Source organism: Pongo pygmaeus, chromosome 4, assembly GCF_028885625.2.
Source record: "Pongo pygmaeus isolate AG05252 chromosome 4, NHGRI_mPonPyg2-v2.0_pri, whole genome shotgun sequence".
Taxonomy (NCBI): domain Eukaryota; kingdom Metazoa; phylum Chordata; class Mammalia; order Primates; family Hominidae; genus Pongo; species Pongo pygmaeus.
This window is the reverse complement of record NC_072377.2, coordinates 72,252,229-72,271,438: the sequence shown is the minus strand read 5'-3', so window position 1 is coordinate 72,271,438 and position 19,210 is coordinate 72,252,229. Positions and strand designations below refer to the sequence as shown.

The 19,210-nt window shown below is 37.5% G+C and overlaps 1 protein-coding gene across 10 annotated transcripts in view; it reads right to left on the bottom strand.

Annotated features, from left to right (window-relative positions):
- MAST4 (microtubule associated serine/threonine kinase family member 4) overlaps positions 1-19,210 on the bottom strand; it is a 569,183-nt gene that overhangs the window by 268,420 nt on the left and 281,553 nt on the right. For all 10 annotated transcript variants that reach the window (XM_054487547.2, XM_063664864.1, XM_054487548.2 and 7 more), the window contains one exon: positions 845-876. In XM_054487547.2, coding sequence (XP_054343522.1) covers positions 845-876 — 32 coding nt within the window. The remainder of the gene's footprint in view (positions 1-844; positions 877-19,210) is intronic.

Here is a 19,210-nt window from a genome sequence, read left to right as displayed (position 1 = left end):
CCAAAATTTAGCCTAGAATAAATCCTGTATTTCAACAGTCACCATATATTTTTCTAATCCTCCAAGAGGAGAGTTGCAAAAACTTATCTTAAATACTATTTTTTTTAAAGGAGGTGCTCCATCTACTAACTTCTTCAACTTAAATCAGACATCAAATGTAAATGTTTCCAGACCAGCCCTTACACAGTACTATTGGATAACAAATTCGACCTTAGTTGAGGGTAGTTAATTCTGTCCTCAATTCTATTCTGCAACCTGCTAATGGAAAAAATTATGATTTATGCAAATATATTATTGGCCTTAAAAATAAAAGAATAAAACACACTATAAAGAAATCAAGTTTCAAAGTTCATAAATTCATTATTTTAATACAAGGTCATTACATGAATCAGTTCAATAAGATCTAGATCTAACAATGGGAAGTTTAACTGATTCAAAGTCTCCAATTCATTTTCAAAAGTACATAATTTACTCCATATAAAATCCATAGTATAAAGAAAAATTATGGATTTCAGAACATAAAGAACACTAATTCTTGATTCAAATCAATGTATACTGTCTCCTGACCAAATAATGTTTTTGCTTGATTATATAACAGCATTTAAAAAATTAAGATTCTCCAAGGAATAAATATACATTTAGGTTTGCAATGCCCATATGGAACAAACCCTGGAAATTATGAAATCATTGCTACTGTTTGACTTTTATAAATAAATTCAGTTTTTTGTTTTCTTCAGTTGATTATCATTCATTTTATAATTGCCACTAATGAATCAGAGAAGAATCATACTATAAACTATATATTAATAAAAAGAAAACAAGGAAACAAAATACTACTACTTACAAACTTCCTCTTCTGGGGAGACTCAGCTCCTTCTGCAAAAGAAAAAAAAAAACCATATATAAGCAATGCTGCATTAACCTTAGATTACTAGGATACCAAATGGATAACATAGAATGTATCATCCTTCATTACCCTTGATTTGGCATTTCCTATACTGAAAACATTTTAATGTCATAATTTTAGGCTGGATCCCTTCTTACACGGTTCTCTTTACACACTGTGTTTAAGGTACAAACACAGCTTATCTGAATTCCAGAGCAGAAAAACCATCAATCTTCCCAAAGCAACTACAGTAAAATACTGAGTTGAGTTACATGGCCCTACAATTGAGCATAAGGAAAGTCTGAAGAAGCAAAAAACTTAACCAAACAGGATTTAAACTATAAGAGGTAGGAGACATTTTGCAGGATTATAATTAAATGAAAGGTACGATGAAAAGGACAATTAAATCAAACTATTTGCCCTCAACAGAAGTATATTCATTCCAATATTATGCATACCAAACATTGTACTTTCTATTTTTAAAATAATAATGGAAAAGTTTTCCTTTTGGTATTATTTCTCAAAACATCCATTTATTCCTTGGGATATTTAAAAGTAGCTTAATCAACTTCCAAAAGGTAATCAGACAACCACGACAATTATTACAGTGCTTCATAGTTTTAAAAGGGTGCCTTCACACTTATCTCAGTTTTAAGATTCTTACCTACCTAATCATCAAGAGGCTGTGGAAAACCAAAAAACCACCCAAGAAAACAAGCCAACCAAAGAAATAAACAAAAATAGATTCAGAAATACCTCTTATCCACTAATGAAGTTTTCAAAGCTCAAGAATAATTACTTGCTGTCAATTACTAAAGAATAGGAAGCAATGAGTCATTTGGCTATTTAAACTCAAAATGAAGCACACTATGACTAAATTTGGTTATTCATGCCCATAATTCTCATTTATTTTTCTGCCTTTCAGGTGCTTGAGCACTATCCTTTGAAAGGTATTTCCCCATCAGCTTCAAACTCACCTTTCCTGTCTCTTATTTTTATGGAATATTTCAATGTTTGTCATGGACAGCAGGCTCAGCTATCACTTTTCCACAGCACAACTTACTCCAGCACAGCTTACAGAAAGTGGCAGTGAGAGCATCAGACCAGAGGGGAGGAGAGCTCTGTGGCTGCTGCTTTAAATACAGCAGGCCTTACTTATTAACTGGCAAATATATTTCCATACAGAGTTACAGCAATCATATAGCTGTTCAAAAGCAAGAAAAACAATCAGCAATTTTAGGAATGAAATGTCGTCTTCTTTCTCCCAATAGCAAACCTTTTCAAGGGCTCTAGGGTTCAGTGGTAAAGTGCTTTTTGTTTTGTTTTGCTTTGCTTTTTTCTTTAATCCTTGATTAGCTCCAAGAAATTATAGTGTTTGCTGAACTTGGCTCCCTGATTCTGAAACATAAATATACCTTCATTTACTAAAACCTCTAATGACAAGAGAAAAGTCTCTGACCAAGACAGTTTTCCTTGGGAACTGAAACATAAATAGAAAACCAATGAGTAATTTTCTATATACATGGATCTTTGGTTACGATAAGCATTGAGAAATCAGTGCTGTATTCAGGTTAAAGAAACTAAAAAGAGAGAACTTCCTAGAAGCAATAGCTCACCACACTGTATCTTTCATTTTTTAATTTTTATTTATTTTTAGGATGAGGTCTCACTACATTGCCCAAGCTGATCTCAAACTCCTGGGTTCAAGCATCCTCCTGCCTCAGCCTCCTGAGTAGCTGAGATTACAAAATACACCACACTGTACCAGGCTCAGGCCATTTCTCCTAGAAAGGCATTGATACTAGTGCAGAGCAAAAGGCCTAGAAACCAAATGAATAATACTGCTCTGTCCAACAAGTTGATCTGACAGCCGCATAAAAGGTACCTGAGGTGTTATCATTAATAACAACAAAATAATAAATCAGATGTTATTTCAACTATATATGCAAATAGATCACTCAGAAGATACAAAAGGAAAGGGACCAAATGAATGACCCAAATAGTTCCATCAATCATATTCCACCAAATGACCTGAGCATAAACTGGCTGCTTTGCTCTGAGAAAAAGCTGCTGAAACAGCAAGATAAGGGATAAAAACCAACTCTTTTTAATCAGAAGTCTTTCCAGTAGGTCTAGAATTATGAGTTCTAAACAAGGAGAAAGGTTACAGTGGGTAACCCAGCACTGCTGCTCCACAGGATGGCAGCCGAGATTCCAAGGTGAGGAGCAAAGGACATTTAATAGGCCACTGTCAACTGACCTGAAGCTACCATGCTAACCAAGCTGTAGGAGCTAATCCACCTGATGGCTTGAATGTCAGGCTCAGGACTGGAAACTCAATTTGGTAGCAAATTGGAATCAGATGTGATGGTAATAAAGCAAGAGAAATGAATGTGCTGTGGCCAAGACCTTGTGAACAGTAGTTGCAAAAGTCTACAAATACCAGGAGGGCTAAGCAATTGCAGCCTGAGCAGGGAGCTGCTCCTGCCCTAATGGATGAGGGCCACATGCTGATAAATCTGCACCTGTCAGACGTAAATGAACGGCATCAAGTCATTTTATCGCCAAAGTCCCTGCGGTACTTTGTGTATGTGTCCTCATTTTATTTTCTTAATGTCAGGATAAGGTCACTAACACATACTTAGATAATTAGATAAGACGTGGTATTGGTCTGGATCATAAACCCAAGCTTGTGCTTGACATATGTGGAGTGTGTGTTAAAAATTTACTGTCAGGTAAGAATTGGAGGAGGAAAGAAAAAGGGAAAAAAGAAAAAAACAGCAAGAAATATCCATCTGAACTAAACAATATGCTAATTGTTGACACTGGATTAAAGAAATTCTTAAGATTAAAAATTTCTAGATTTTCATTGATTTTGATGACTCAATGACGTTTAACATTTTTTAGAGTTGCTGTTTATCATTACTTGCTTGATATTGTATCCTCCCCCCAGACTTTTAAGTGTTAACTAGCAAATATTTGCATTAAAGATTAAATAAAATTAATCTTGCCTGAGAATCCTGTTATTTTTGAGATCTCTCAATATACCTGAGGATACCAAAAGACCCCTCCAATCCAGGAAGAAAACTCATGGAGAGTCTGAGAAGAAAGAAGGGTAAATGATCCTGCTCCTTTCGGTCAGCCATCCTTAGCTTCAAAAAGAGAAGGCAACTATCTTATTCATGAAGACAGGGGAGAAAACTGTAACGTTTTACATGTACAAGCAATTGCCACAGTGGTTACTTTAAAACTATTTATAATTTCTGGTATTTAACAGCTATTCATAGACAAAACAATATGGCTATACATGCCGCATGTGTTTAGAGAATCTCTGAATGCTTCTTTTCTAACTAAGGGTAAATTTATGATTTAAAAGAGGACATTTACAGAAGCCCAAATAATACATGTAGATACTCCCTTCTTCAAATGGTAGAGCTTAAATCTCCTCTCTTTGAGAGTGGGCTGGGACCTAGTGACTCACTTCCAAATAATAGAATAGAGAAAGGGAACAATAGCAACATTATAGCGGGGAAACCCGCAGATACCACTATAACTGAGTGATCAAGGTTAACATCATCAGTGGTAAGTCACGCTGACGTCACACTGCTATCCTCTGATATGATGTGATGAGAAGAACACTTCATGCCTGTGGTATTATCTGTAAAATCCAGAACCCCAGTCTAATTGTGAAAAAGCCTCAGATGAACCCAAATGGAGGGAGCTTCTGAAAACGTCTGACCCATGCTCCTTAAAGCTGCCAAGGCTGTGAAAAACAAGAATAAACTGACCAACTGCCACAGATGGGAGAAGACTAAGGGTGGCTAAAGGCAATAAAGAATCCTGAATAAATGAAAAATCTTGAATTGGATTCTCAATCAGAAAAAGGACATTAGTGGAAAACCTGGTGATATCTAAATAAAGTTTGCAGTTTAGATGATAACAATGTACCAATGTTAAAGTCACGATTTTGACAAATGTATTAAGGTTACATATGATGTCAACATTTTGAGGGACTGGAAGAAGGGTATACAATAATTTTCTGAGCTGTATTGTAAATGTTCTGTAAATTTTAAAATTATTCCAAAATGTGAAAGAAAGTGTATCAAAAGGGGGAGACAGGGAGAAGGGAAGACTGGTGTGGAGCTGGAGAACAGAAGAAATGAACACATAAATATCTAAATATTCTAAGCTTACTTTAAGGCAATATTTAATATCAATTTTTTAGGAAGCTATAGAAATGCTGTAGGTGAGAGAGATTCTAGGTAGGACCAGCAATGAAGATGGCAAGGAGTAGTCAGATTTGAGGTATGTTTTCATAAGATTTACACAGAAACTGGATGGGGAGCATGAAAGAGAAAGCAAGAAGTCGTAAGTTTTTGGCCTGAGCAAATGGAGTTTGATGGAAAAACAGTTCAGCTTTCACATGCTACATTCAAGATGTCTCTCTGTAAGAATTCCAAGTAGAAGATTCCAAACACGCAACTAGACACATGAATCTGGGTGCAAGAAAAAGGTTAAGGCTGGAGGTAGATTTTGGAGTCATTAACACTAACATGGTATGTAAAGCCATGGGACTGGATGAAATGGAGAGGATAGAAAAAGGAAAACAGATACACCTGGTTACAAAGCCACAGGGACTTCGCCATTTAAAATAAAGAAGAAGGGAGGATTGTGCTATACACTGTTAACTGACCTGTTGCTCTACCCAGCAGCTGGTGTTCTTGAAAGCAACAGAAATTGAATGAGACTGACAAGTAAACAATCAATGTATGGATGGCTACTCGCATCCCTGAAGGCAATAGGATGGTTGGGCAGACAAGGTCAGAAAGTGGGCAGGAACCAAAAAGTTAAACCCAGAAAGTATGACCACACCCAGGGAACAGCCCAGTTAGGACACCTCTGCAGCTGAACACTGAGTGGGAGCTCAGCCTCCAGGAAGAATCTCTAACTGCCCCCACATACCTTCACTTCATCTCCCCTCGCGGATGTCCTGTGAGGGTTACATGATCACACCTGGGTCTCTGCCCAGCTTCCAAGTGGGCAGGAAAAAGGAATATTGGCTCCCTCACTAGTATAGTGGGAGGTAGGGCCAAGTCTACCAAGATCCACACTTGGGGAGTTCCTCCAAAAAACAAAGGGAATTTGGAAGTTGAGCAACTTGCCTTCTGCACCACCACTCCCAAACCCCACGTAGAAACAGAGTGGCAATGTCCAGTACACACCATTCCCTCACCACTTTCCTGACACCAATGAATTTCAAGTGCATGCACTTCCCCATCAACATCTTTCTTTCATTAGTCATTGGTGGCCTCATCCTATGACTGAGTTACTGCAAGTACTCTGCACTAACAATTAATTTAGGAAAAGAGTTCAAAGAAGCCAAGATGTGTAAGGCAGTATATCAGGTGCTTTTAGGGACACATGAGGAAAAACAAAACACATTTAAAAGCTAGCTGGGGCAACATACACACACACATATAAAACAAAAGAGTAATCACCAGGTGCAAGATTATGCAGTATTACTTGAATGTGTAAATGCTAACAGATGAGAGAAAATAAAAAGGAATGAGATAATTCAGCTCAAGCAGTGATTCTGAAGCCTGGCGACACATTAATGTCACCTAGGGAGTTTTTAAAAATACTAACACCTGAGCCCCACCCCTAGAGATCTAGAGAGAAAGTGGTTTGCGTATGTTGTTTATTAGACGTTGGTACTTTTAAGTCCCCCTAAGGACTATTGGTTTGCATAAACCATTTGCCTTTGGATTGTTTTTCTCTTTAGGGAATATTAATTTTCTAGGCGGTCATTACAGAGGTAAAGTTTCAGGTTTTTAGTTATTTCCTTTGCAAGTGGGAAGCAGTATGAGGCAAGGAAAGGTACTCAAAATGGAGCTCTCACTACTTGACAAAGCATAAAATTAGCTGGGTGTACAGGCTCATCCAGGGATAGGATCTCCTAAAGAAATGCTTTGGGTGCCATTTTTCTGGTCTGCATTTCTGAGAGTCACTTGTGAAGGCAGAAGCAGAGGACAAAAAAGTTCATACCATAGAACCAGATCTTACACAGGGCTTGACTGTAAATCATCAGAAGGCAAAAATGGTCTACATTCTAACAACACTTGAAAAATCCAGTAAGTTGCTCATAAGTACATGCTTTCCTAAATGAAGACAGTAGTCAAGCTGGAAAACCAGTAGGGAGATCCCAATAGAAATGCCTGAACAGTCAAACCACCCAACCTATAAAATAACAGCAAAATCCTTGTGGGAAATGTGAGATGGATGGAGAATCCTAAATTATCTTTCTCTTTTTACAGATTTTATTTAATTTTCTTTTTGTATCTATAATCATAATGCACTTTCATATATTTATTTGTGCTAGTCAAGTTAAGCAAAATTAACCAGCCAGGCACAAGTGGCTCACACCTATAATCTCTCAGGATTTTGGGAGGCCGAGACGGGTGGATCACTTGAGGTCAGGAGTTCGAGACCAGCCTGGCCAAAACGGCAAAACCCGTCTCTACTAAAAAAAAAATACACACACACACACAAAAATTAGCCGGGTGTGGTGGCACGTGCCTGTGGTCCCAGCTACTCAGGAGGCTGAGGCAGGAGAATCGCTTGAACCCGGAAGGCGGAGGTTGCAGTGAGCTGAGATGGTGCCACAGCATTGCAGCCTGGGCTAAAGAGCAACACTCTGTGTTAAAACAACATCATCATCAAAAACAAACAAAATAAACCACAAAAGGCTAAAACAAAATGCTTGCTGGGTTTATATGTAAATTTTATTTGATTAAAACCACAACACTCACTTTCTTTGAAAAATAAAGAAATTAGCTACCTTATTCCTTTCTTTCCAAGTTGGCTTTTTCTGCCATAAAGCTAAATGAACAAGACTGTGGTATCAGTTTTCATAAGCCCTTTATACAGACAAAGTCTCTGAGTCATAATATGACTGTCTAGTGTGGTTTAAGATTTTATCATAAACTGAGTCTATAAACTTCATCACGAAATCAGCTGGCTGCCTGGACAGGACACACAAGTCTCTCCATGGAAAGCCCAGAGGAGATCAGCAATTGACCAGAGTTGCAAAGCCATGAGATAGTGTAATCAAATGAACCTGTATCATCCAGTTCTAATATTTTCCCCTATACTCCACCACGGAAATGTCAGAGAGTGGGAGACAGTGGTGATGTGAGCAACTGAAAGGAGAGGTTTGAATAAATACACAAGCAGGGAGGGCTGGTACTGATAATAAAGAGGGCACTCTTTCCCCTAATGAGGAAGAAAGGAACAGGTGAAAACAGGTACTTTTCAAAGACGAGCAAAGTAAAACTGAAGCAATTCACTTGAAGTTCTGTAATTTCAGTAATACAGAAGGCAAAAATCTTCTACCAAGGGCAAAGGCAAGGGCACATTTGGGGATTAAAGCAAACAAAATGGGTTTCCTTTATTCAATCACACACTTTTTAGTAAAGGTGGATATGGCTGGTGCTGCGCCAGACACTGGGGATAAAGGACTTTACTCACTGTAAAATCCAGTGTGAAAAGGCCTGGAATAGAGGTCTTTTCAAAGTATGCAGTAATACAAAAGGGAGGAGGGTGATCAGTTTCTTTGAGGAGGGTCAGGACTGTTTCTTCCCCAATGTTTCTTGTTATTCATGCTAACAAAATACAGTGGAACTGATACTACCTTCAATCTCAAGGATAAGCTCCAATTAAACTAATGACAAAACTCACTGCTTTCATCAAAGTAATTGGTTTAAAGATAACACGTGACTTAACCTGAGCAAATAAGATGAAAAATGATGTTTGCTCAGGGCTTCTGGGAAAGAACTTCCTCCCTTGTCTGAGAGAGCTAACGGGAAAGAAGTAGCATTAAACCCACGAAACTAATGGCAGCCACAAGAATAAGCATCACAGGTGGCAGACAAGAAAGCCTGGTAGAAACTGGGTCTTGGATGAAATCTCTGAAACAATACATCTACCCTTGCGTGTATTTGGACTTCTCTGGTACATGAGTCAATCGAGTCTCTTTATTGTTTAAACCAGTTTAACTTGTGTTTTCTAGTCTTTGCAATTCAAAAATTCCTAAGTGACACGATACTTGAGCCTGGTCTTTCTTTTGCAATGTCTGGGAATTAGCCAGGCAACCTTGGGAGTAGGTGAGGAAGGGGAATTCCAGAAGAGAGAACAGACGTAGTCAGGTAGGGTGGAGTGAAACAGAACACACTCAGGAAACAACATGGCTGGAACAGAGATCACGAAGGAAACATCAGCAGGACAGGAGTATGGAGGCAGGGACAGGGCCACATCATACAAGGGTTTTGGAAGTGGCTGCCTTTATCTTACAGGCAATGGTGAACTCATGGAACATTTTAAAGAGGATAATAAGATGGCCTAATCAACATGTTAAAAAAGATTACTCTGGCATTAGGGTGTCACATGGCTCTGGGAGGGCAACATGGGAGAGAAGTTAGGACACTTCCTTTCCAGGAAGCATGGCTGAGGGCCAGGAACAAGGAAGAGGCAGTGAGGAGAAGGAGGAGGGGCAGAGTCAAGAGAGAAATGTGTGTACAGGATCCACAGTTGAGAGGAAATGCTTAACTCCTGGGCTGATTTAGAATAATTGTGGTGGAGCTCAGGACAGGGTACCATCCAGAGATGAGGAAAAAAGACTGTCTAAAAGCACTGAGGGCCTTTCGGAAGTTAAACGTAATGAAAATCTGAAAGTGGATGAAAAGATGGCAAACCATTTAAGTTACACCAGCGAGTCCCTGATGAGCAGGAATATGAGACAAATTCTAAGATAAAATCCCAGATTTTGCTTAGATGAAAACTTAAACATCATTCACGACTTTTCCACTTGAAATTTTTTACACAAATAGTGGGAACTATCTTTCTTTACTAAGCTCATCTACCTTCACTACCTTAATAATGGCATCTCACATTTACTGCACGGTACATACATTATCTTATTTAAACTTCACTATTATTCTCATTTTACAGATGAGAGAACTGAGGCACAGACAGGCTAAGTAACTCACACAAGGTCATAGAGCTGGTAGAAGGCTTAGCTTGTCTTTGAATCCACATCTGCCCAAGTCCAGAGTATGTTAATTATTTTTCATCACCAAGTAATGACTTGATACATTTGCACCACAGACCCCTCCTGTAGGCTATCAAGCTGCATTCATAGTTGGTAACACACTGTCAATTACTCTTAGGAGAGACACAACACAGATCTTGGCAACTCTTTCTAAGCAAATTTCACACTTATTTTTAGAGACTGATTTATTTGAACCAAAGCCCTGTGAATATGTTACTTTTAACACAGACCTTTTAAAGCAGAAGAAGCGTAACAAGTCAAATAATCAGCTAACCTCAAGTAAATGGACAAATGAAACAAGCTTCCTTTCTAGTCAATTATTATGGGTTTTGATGCTTCCTAACACGTTATACCCTTCATGTCAAAATCGAGCTTGAGAATCAGACATTTGTACACATATTGTCTTCCAAGTCAGCATGACCTAGGAGGAATATGTCTCCTAAGTCAAAGTTTACATGCTTCTCTGCAGGGTTTTGCTGAGTAGTAGCCAACACTTACATGAATAACAGCTCTAGTTTATTGTTTATTATATACTAAGTGAAGTGCGTTTATTATATCAAGGTTAATAGCTTCCAGCCCACAGTCATGTTGTACTTTGTGTGCTCACTTTGTTCTCAAAGAACAAAAGAACTCTCTCTTTCAAGCAAAAGTTTCTGCATCGTTTTTAAAATTAAAGAAACTAGTTTTGATCAAATTAGAGAAGGCACAGTCCTTCATAAAAAAAGAAGCTAAAATAGAAAACACATATTAGATCAATTGAACTCAAAGCTTAAAACAATCCTTATTTAAGTCAATTGTATGTTTCATAGTGATTAAACAAATAGGATCAGGATTCAGACATACCCATATTCTAATCCAAGCCAATGCCAGGAAGCATCCTTCAGAAACTTTAACTTCCCTAAGATTCAATTTCCAAAATTACAAAATGAAGATAATATAGCTTATTTTACGGGGTGTTGAGAAGATTAATGCTAACACATGTCCTGCATGTGGCACAGCTCCTAAACCTAAGAGCACCCTCCGTGTCAGCTATGACTATTTAAGTGCAATGCTTGAATTAGAAGAAGGAATCTAGGGCACAACTACAGAGCTACGGTAAAGAGACAGCACGGACTCAATAAAAGAGCAAGGGTATGTGACCCACACATCTTCTCCACCTCTAAATACTGAACCTGGGCAGAGGGCTGTGAATACATTTGAAAATTCGAAGCAAATTAGACTTCAGTGAAATCACACACCCTGCTATTAATCAGTAGGAAAATTACTTTAGCAGAAGGAGAGCAAACACCAATGCTAGTTACATATTTAGAATTTTAATTGCCTTTAAGATAGTGAAAATTTAGAGGTCCTTCAGGATCTCTATAAAATTAAAGTCATTGTGGACAACTTTTATGATTTCCTTTTTTTCCTTAGAACGATTTATGAAGGCTCTTGATAAATATGCGTATCAGCCCTGCCACTTAACTATGTTTCTTGTTACTTGGGAAAGCCTGTGACCTACAGTGAGCTTAGATAAAAAAGCAACACCGCACAGCTGTGCCCCACAAGGCTCCACAATTTTTTCAGTTCTTCCATCCATTACCAGCAAATTACAGTAAATTCAAAGTATTGATCTGCACAACTCTATATGGGAAGAAAGTTACCATCGACTTTTATTGCTTATTGTTGGGTCCAATTCCCTAGAATCAATAAATGCTACAATGTTCATAAGCTTCTAAAAAGCTAGTTAATATAGTGGATATGAGACACCTTTTAGAATCACTATAAATCTATTGGATTCTTCAACAGAACAGTGGCAAACATCTTCAATGTTCAAAAGCTTTATTTGATTTTAGAGTCTTCTCATTATCCAGGAAAATGCCCTGGGAAAGAAGTGAATATCAATGATGGGGAATAAAAACTCAGCAACTAGAAAGAACCCTGCTTAGCAGATTTCTACTTTCACTTTTCAGTTCACTTGCATTTCCACACCAACCTCGCTGTCCAATTCACAGCCAATCATTAAGAATTGTGTCTCTCACATAGATTTAAGATGAGTTTTCTTGACAGGGCATTCCAGGACCCATCAGGGGACGAGTTTGCTAATAAATGTACATTTCAACTGCCCCTAATTTGAAGAATCAATATTCTCTTATGAACCAATTTTTTAAAATCAGATAATAATTCAAGTGTTCTATTAAAATTACAGTCAACCTTAATACAAAAAGAAAAAGGCTTTTTATAGAACCAGGAAACAGAATTGGATGAGACTATTTGACAAGTGATAGTGAATTTACTCTGCTGAGATTAATCATTTTTATTTACTACAGACACCTTGTGGTTTATCTAGCAGTCCCTATTCTGAAAGCCTATTTTAGTGTAGAAATTTACTGGCAAATCAGCTCAAGGGACCTCTTGAAGTGCTATATGAAGCTAATACCCACAAGTCTACTTTCTTCTGGCCATTCCTCTCCATCTAAATGCAAAAACAACACTTAAAATGTACATATAAAATGTATGTGCATGATGGAAGATCAATGACGCACATATTCAAATAATCAATAATGTAAACTTAAGCCTTTAATGGTACTGAAATTTATTGTAAAAGAGGTCACAGAATAAACAATTAGTTCATAGAAGATATATATCACTTAATAAATAAAGATTCTATTTGTTACAGGGTACAGTACTTGCCATTTTTTAAAGTATTTTCTCCAATGTACTATTTTAAATAACATCATCTGGAAGTATGCAGGAATTGAGAACTTCGAGAATGAAGACCATGGGTTAAGGTAAGATTCCCTATTTCCTATTTCACACCCTCCCCTACCCATCACCACTGTGAAAACTAGTACAGGTGTGGCTGCCATTGCAGTGTTAAAAATCAACTTTATTCTTGAAAGGGACATTTTCTCATATAGGATTTCATGTAAGACTTACCACTAACCTGCAACTATAGGAAGAATGTTCAGTATTTTTTCAGATGGGGAAATTGAGTATTAGGAAAGTTATGTCATGATTTGCCCAAGGTCAGGGTCTTCACATTAAAAACAGAAGGGCAAAGACAAAAGTAGCCAGGGCCCTTGATGATGCTGTTTCCATATTGCACCAGCCCTGGACATTCTACCAACAAAATTTTTATATAAGAAAAATAAATCTCCATTTATTTAAGCTACTATTAGTTGGGTTTTCTGTTACCTGCAGCTAAGTACATTCCTAGCTAATACTAGCACTAAATAAACTTTGCAAATTAACTTTGGAATAGTGTATCCAAATAGACACCAGACATCAACACAACCCTGGCATCATAAAGGTTGGTGCATGTTATCCAAAGAAAATGAACAAATGTTCTTAAATCAGGATTAGGTTCTATGAGAAACAAAAGCCTTGAAGACATTGATTATACATCTGTCAAGTTGTTTCCCTTTAAAATATATTTGGGAGGGCTGCACAGTGTGTGTTAGTGACTTTGAAGTTAACCAAAGAGATTCCAAGCTTAATGGCATCACATTTGTGACAGTTAATTAGCAGAAAATATTTCAGTGCAGTGAGATTTTTTTTTGTTTTTTTGTTGTTTTTTTTTTTTAAAAAGCATCAAAAGCAATAAAAGGCTCTGGGGTTTTAATTGCTTCTTCCTAAAGACTAAACTTTGTTCTCACTACAAAGACAGAATCCTTCCCTCAAAGTCAAAATGATCCCCTGTGGTTTTTTGGGATCAGAAAGACTATACAACTGAGTGGACACTTATTTTTAAGACTTAAGAAAATGTTCATAAGGTGGCCTCTTATTTTTGTTAACCAAAAAAATCAAGTCATTTCCAAGCAAGAAGACCCTACCCTAAATACATGTGAATGCAGCCATCTGCAATGTATGGATGAGTTTAGGTGGTTTTCACTTTAGTTTCTATTATACTAACTAGGTTCTTCTTTTGAAAAATAAAAAGCATACTAGATCATATTGGATTGGCATGCTTAACGAATCACATAGAAGGTATGTGTTTTTACACAGAATTACACTGGACTGCCTTGGATACATCAAACTGATAGTTGATTTTGGACTCACTTTCTTCAGAATAAAATTTAAACACACACACAGCAGCAACAACAAAAACTGATGATATAAAATAGTTTTAACAAAGGGGGTGGGGAGAATCGACGTTAGAACAAAGGAACTTTGAACAACACAAAGTTTTAGGCAGCCTAAACTATCATGTGAAGTTACACTATTTGGACAAGTTGATGAATTTGCACTAATACTTTTAAATGGTTCTGTCACTTTAAATGCTAGTTTAAAAAAGAAAACTGAATTACAGAGTTGAATTGTGTATCAACCAGAAAAAAATAACAGTAGCTAGAGTAAAACAAACTCTTGAAGAATTGTGCCTCTTTTAAAGAAAGAATCTAAAAACAAAAGTCCTATATGCTAATTGAATTAAGTGGCTTACTCACCCCTACTTAGGACCACCAGGATGAAAATGTTGAGGTGGCAGAGATTCAGGTACATGGCCTGGCAGAGTGGCTCAGAAGTCTGGCTTGGGAGTCTGCATGCCAAAGTGAGTGCCAGCCTCGTCTTTCCATATGGCCTTGGGTAAACTACCCACCCTCTGTGTGGCTTTCTTGCGTCACTGGATATTGTAGATTTGAGAAGTCAGAGTTGTTGTTAGGACTAAATGAAATAATATATGTAAAGCATCTAGAAAAGTAACTGGCACACACTGAGCACTCTAATATTAGATTATTATTCTATCTTAAATATTCATGCACAAATCTGACATTGCAACCCTAAGGTTTTGCAATTTGGAAGTATAAATTACTCATCTACATAATAGGTAGTTATGCTGATGTATCTTCAGTGCACCAAAGGACAGATGAAAACTAGTAATAAATTTGAATATTATCTAAGTCTACTTCAATGAAAACTTAGAGAATCTATTCTTAAATTTATTATTGATACTCTCAGGTGCTTTTAAATGAACTCTGCTACTTTAAAACTAAGCCAAAATGGATTACTTGGGCAATTGTAATTGCCATTTATCAAGCATGAAGTCCATTTCTTAATGAAAAACAAACTTCTTACAAAGCTGGATTCCATTTTTATCCACCCACATGCTAAACATATTGGCATATGTTTGAAGCATTCCATAGCTGTATATTTTAAGCAGACCCTTTTTATCTTGCATAGCTTTCATTACATTACAAGAGAAAAACTATTTCTTGCTATGACCAGGAACAATATGCTAGACTCTGCATTTTGTATTTTTCTCAGTCTACCTTTCATCAATAAATAAGTGTTGCTTTAACTAAAAAGTGTGGAAAATTCTGATTGAATTTTCCACTTCAACGTACACAAAATCATTTCATCTAACATGCTGTGTGAGAAAATCTATGCTCCATTCTGACCTCCTGTTGCAGTCTATTTCAAGTATTGGTGATGCACCGTATCACACTGCATGGCTGGTGAAGTAGAGTAAACATATTGACTGAGAAATGTTTTGAAAACCCCCTATTCCACATAGATCCCAGCTACTGTCAAAAATCACAAAAATGTTTGCATTCTGTCTGCGCAAGAGCATAACAGAGCTCTAGGAGAAATTCCCACAATAAATAAAACCAGCTACTTGCATAACACTCCGTCGAAGCAGGACCGCGCAGGGCTTACTGCTAGGGGAAGGGGGGGCAAGATTCAGCCCAAATGATATGCTCAGAGGTATATGGGGGAAGACGTTATTAACTGTGCCCTTCCTTTCACCTATTTGCAAGGTTAAAATAAAATTTAGCAGAAGAGATTACCACTAGTGAGAAGGCACAACTCTGCCGGCGGCCAAGGAACACATGGAAAGAAAGGTAATATATTGATTGACCTTTCCTTCCAATTGCAGTCTAGGCAGCTGGCTGTCTTTTTTCATTTGAGAGGATATGACAGCTGACCTAGCTTATTTTCCTGGACTAACAAACTAGGACAGTCCTTGGACAAGTCAGGTAGCTGAGACCAGGATACTCCTACAGTAGCAGAGCACTACAACATTAACACTTATAATGAGGAGACCTAAGCAATAACGCTGTAACCAAACAGGCTTCTGGGTTAGAGCTCTTCCTTCCTCCAAATGCAAGCTTCCCGGGTCCTTCTCAGGAAACAGCGGAGAAGATGTTTTCCAGGTGTACAGAATGACAGTCCAATATGAATTACTCATACTCCCCAAAATATAGAGCAACAGAGTCCATTTAACTCAACATTTCCCCAAAGAGTGTTCTGCACTTTGTGAATGGCTTTATTTGACAAGAAAAAGTTAAGGTTCCTTTGCTAAAAGGTTCTGTATTCAAGTAAGTTTGAGAAACACTTAATTAAACATAGCTTAAAGGATTTACTTATTTTAAGATTTCCCCAAGTCTTTTTACAATCATTAGCATTTTATTTTCTAAGAGCAAGTAACATAATCTCTGGTGCTACCCAAATTTAATATGAAACACTTTTTGGGAAAACATAGGATGCGCTTCTGAAAGAATATACTTTGAGAAATGGAGGTTTAAATGATCCCTAATTTTAGTGCAATCATAGAATGACCACAAGGAAAATGGAGACTAAGTTATTGCCACACCATATACCAGCTATTGTACTTAGTAACTTAGAATTTCAGTCTTGAATTGTGCTATGATGAAAGAGGCAGGTGGCTTACGATGTAATTCAATAAAGTGTCCCTTTGTACACTTGCAAGATTGCAGCAATGAATCCAAAAAAAAGACTAAAAGCAAGAGCTACAGAAACAAATCCCTTGTGTACTACAGTGATCAAATCTCTAAAGAAATAAACACAAGGAATAAAAATACATGACTACCATACCATAGGTAGGCCTGCAGTTCACATGAAAGACAAACCCAGAAAATAAGGTGTGTTACCATGTCCGTGCATTTATAAAAGCCGGGCGTGGTGGCTCATGCCTGTAATCCCAGCACTTTGGGAGGCCAAGGTGGGTGGATCACAAGGTCAGGAGTTCGAGACCAGCCTGACCAACATGGTGAAATCCTGTCTCTACTAAAAATACAAAAATTAGCCGGGCCTGGTGGTGTGCACCTGTAGTTAAACCAGCTACTCGGGAGGCTGAGGCAGGAGAATCACTGGAACCCGGGAGGCGGAGGTTGCAGTGAGCCGAGATCGCGCCATTGCACCCCAGCCTGGGCAACAGAGGGAGACTCCATCTCAAAAAAAAAAAAAAAAAAAAAACACAAAACAAACAAACAAACAAACAAAACAGTGACAGAACAACACAACTGTGCCCTATTAATGGCCAAAGCTTATCTTTGTTCTCTTTTCCCTATTGACAAATTTCCTAGTCTCTTTGAACAAATTTCCTATTTCTGAGACTTCCATGTAGGACGTAAACAATCACAAGAGACCACTGCTCACAACATGAGTGAAGATAGAAAGAAAAGCTATAAGTGAAAAGTAGGTTTTCAGTTTGGCTGATTCCTTCTTACCCCCATCCATGGCAGATTCCTCCTCCTCCTGCCAATCCACCAGGGGTGAGAGAAACCATGGGCCTCTTCTGTCCTTTGAAGAGTTTGCCAATTTCTGGAATTTACTTTTTCAAGGTTTATTTATGTCCTTAGCATATTTTATGATTTTTTAAACTATGATTTTTATTACTTACCCAGCTTATTTTGACCGTAGGATTGAGAGCAGTGGTCCCTGGTCATAGCCTACCTCCTAAGTGGTAAAGGAAATCTCAGAAATAGGAGTTTTTGCTTCTTCTCGTATCAGTAATTTTTCAAGTAGGTGCTAAACATTTTAAATCTCGGTAGAAACTGATGCTGAGATAAATACTACTTAGCTTCAGAAAAAGGCATGCCTCTTCCGCGTCATACACTGTAGTAGGGTGCTGAGTCATTCTGCTCCCTGCTTGAGCTACATTTGGATATTGTTATGACCCATGGTCAAGAGAAGACACACAGATACAGAGATAGTCAAGATGCTGGTGTTATCAGACAGACTAAAAAGTATGCTAAAGGATACAGTGGCAAATGTATGGCAACATAAAGAAGATGAGGGAATTTTTAGCAGAGAGATTGTATTACAAAAACAAAAAAGAAAAATCTAGCCTGAAGAATATATTAGAATGAAATGGGCTTACTAACAATGAAATGGGCTTACTAACTGGCAGAGTAAAGCAAAATAAACGATCAGCAAAGTTAAGTCAAAATAATAGAAATTATCCCAAATGAATTGCCAAGAAAAAAAAAGCAAAAACAAAACAAAAATATAAAGAATGCCTAAGATCTGTGGGACAATATTAAACTTCCTAATATAGATATAAATGGAGTCCCAGGAGAGAAGAGAAAGTGGTTTAAAAGATGTATTTAAGTAGATAATGTCCAAGGACGTCCCCAAATTTGATGAAAATCATTAATCCACATACCCTAGAGGCTCAGCAAATCCTAGGCAGAATAAATTCAAGGAAAACTATACTTGGGCACATCAGAGTCAAATCTCTTTTTCAGGCAGGAAATAGATAAAGGTATGTGAGGTAATGGAAAGGGAGTATCTATAAAATAAAATTTAAAAATCTCAAAACACATTAACCTGAAAAATGTTAAAACAGGCAACAGAGTTATCAAGATACTGAAACCAGTTACTGAAAGTTATCACCGGCCTTTGATCACTGGCCAGCAAAACCTGTGCCAGGTTTCTCTTCTCAAGCACTACTGGGAAACAGACTCCTTCCAGAATCCACAGAAGCAGAACAAAACTTGATAAAACTTGCCTGGTTAAATGCTTAATTTTTTTTAAAGAGTTGCTGGTTATGTTTTGACTTGTTTTTCTTTTTGCCTGACAGGTAAGGGGACTTGGGGGCAAATGAAGCACAGAAGTCCCTAAAGGTAAAGGGATAATTTCAGCAGTTCTTCGTAAATAGAAGCCAAATTGAGTAACTTGTACTTAACCTTGTCTGTGATCTTGTCACCTTTAGATTTAAAATATTTCCTACACCCTTTCTCCAAACAAATTACTAATCCTATCTTGGCAAATTTCCTGTTACACAAGTCTTTGGCAAGCACAACTCTGATGACTGGGAAAAGTCAACGAATTATAATTCACCAATTTTTTAAAGTCTTTAAAAATAAAAATTCCCATAAGGATAGGAGAGGTGGGGCTGTCACAATTCACCTATGCATACTCAACTTTTGCCAGCTGCAAAATAGGAGAAAAATAATTGCATTCTTGTGTTAGGAAAGAGAAATGGACTAAAT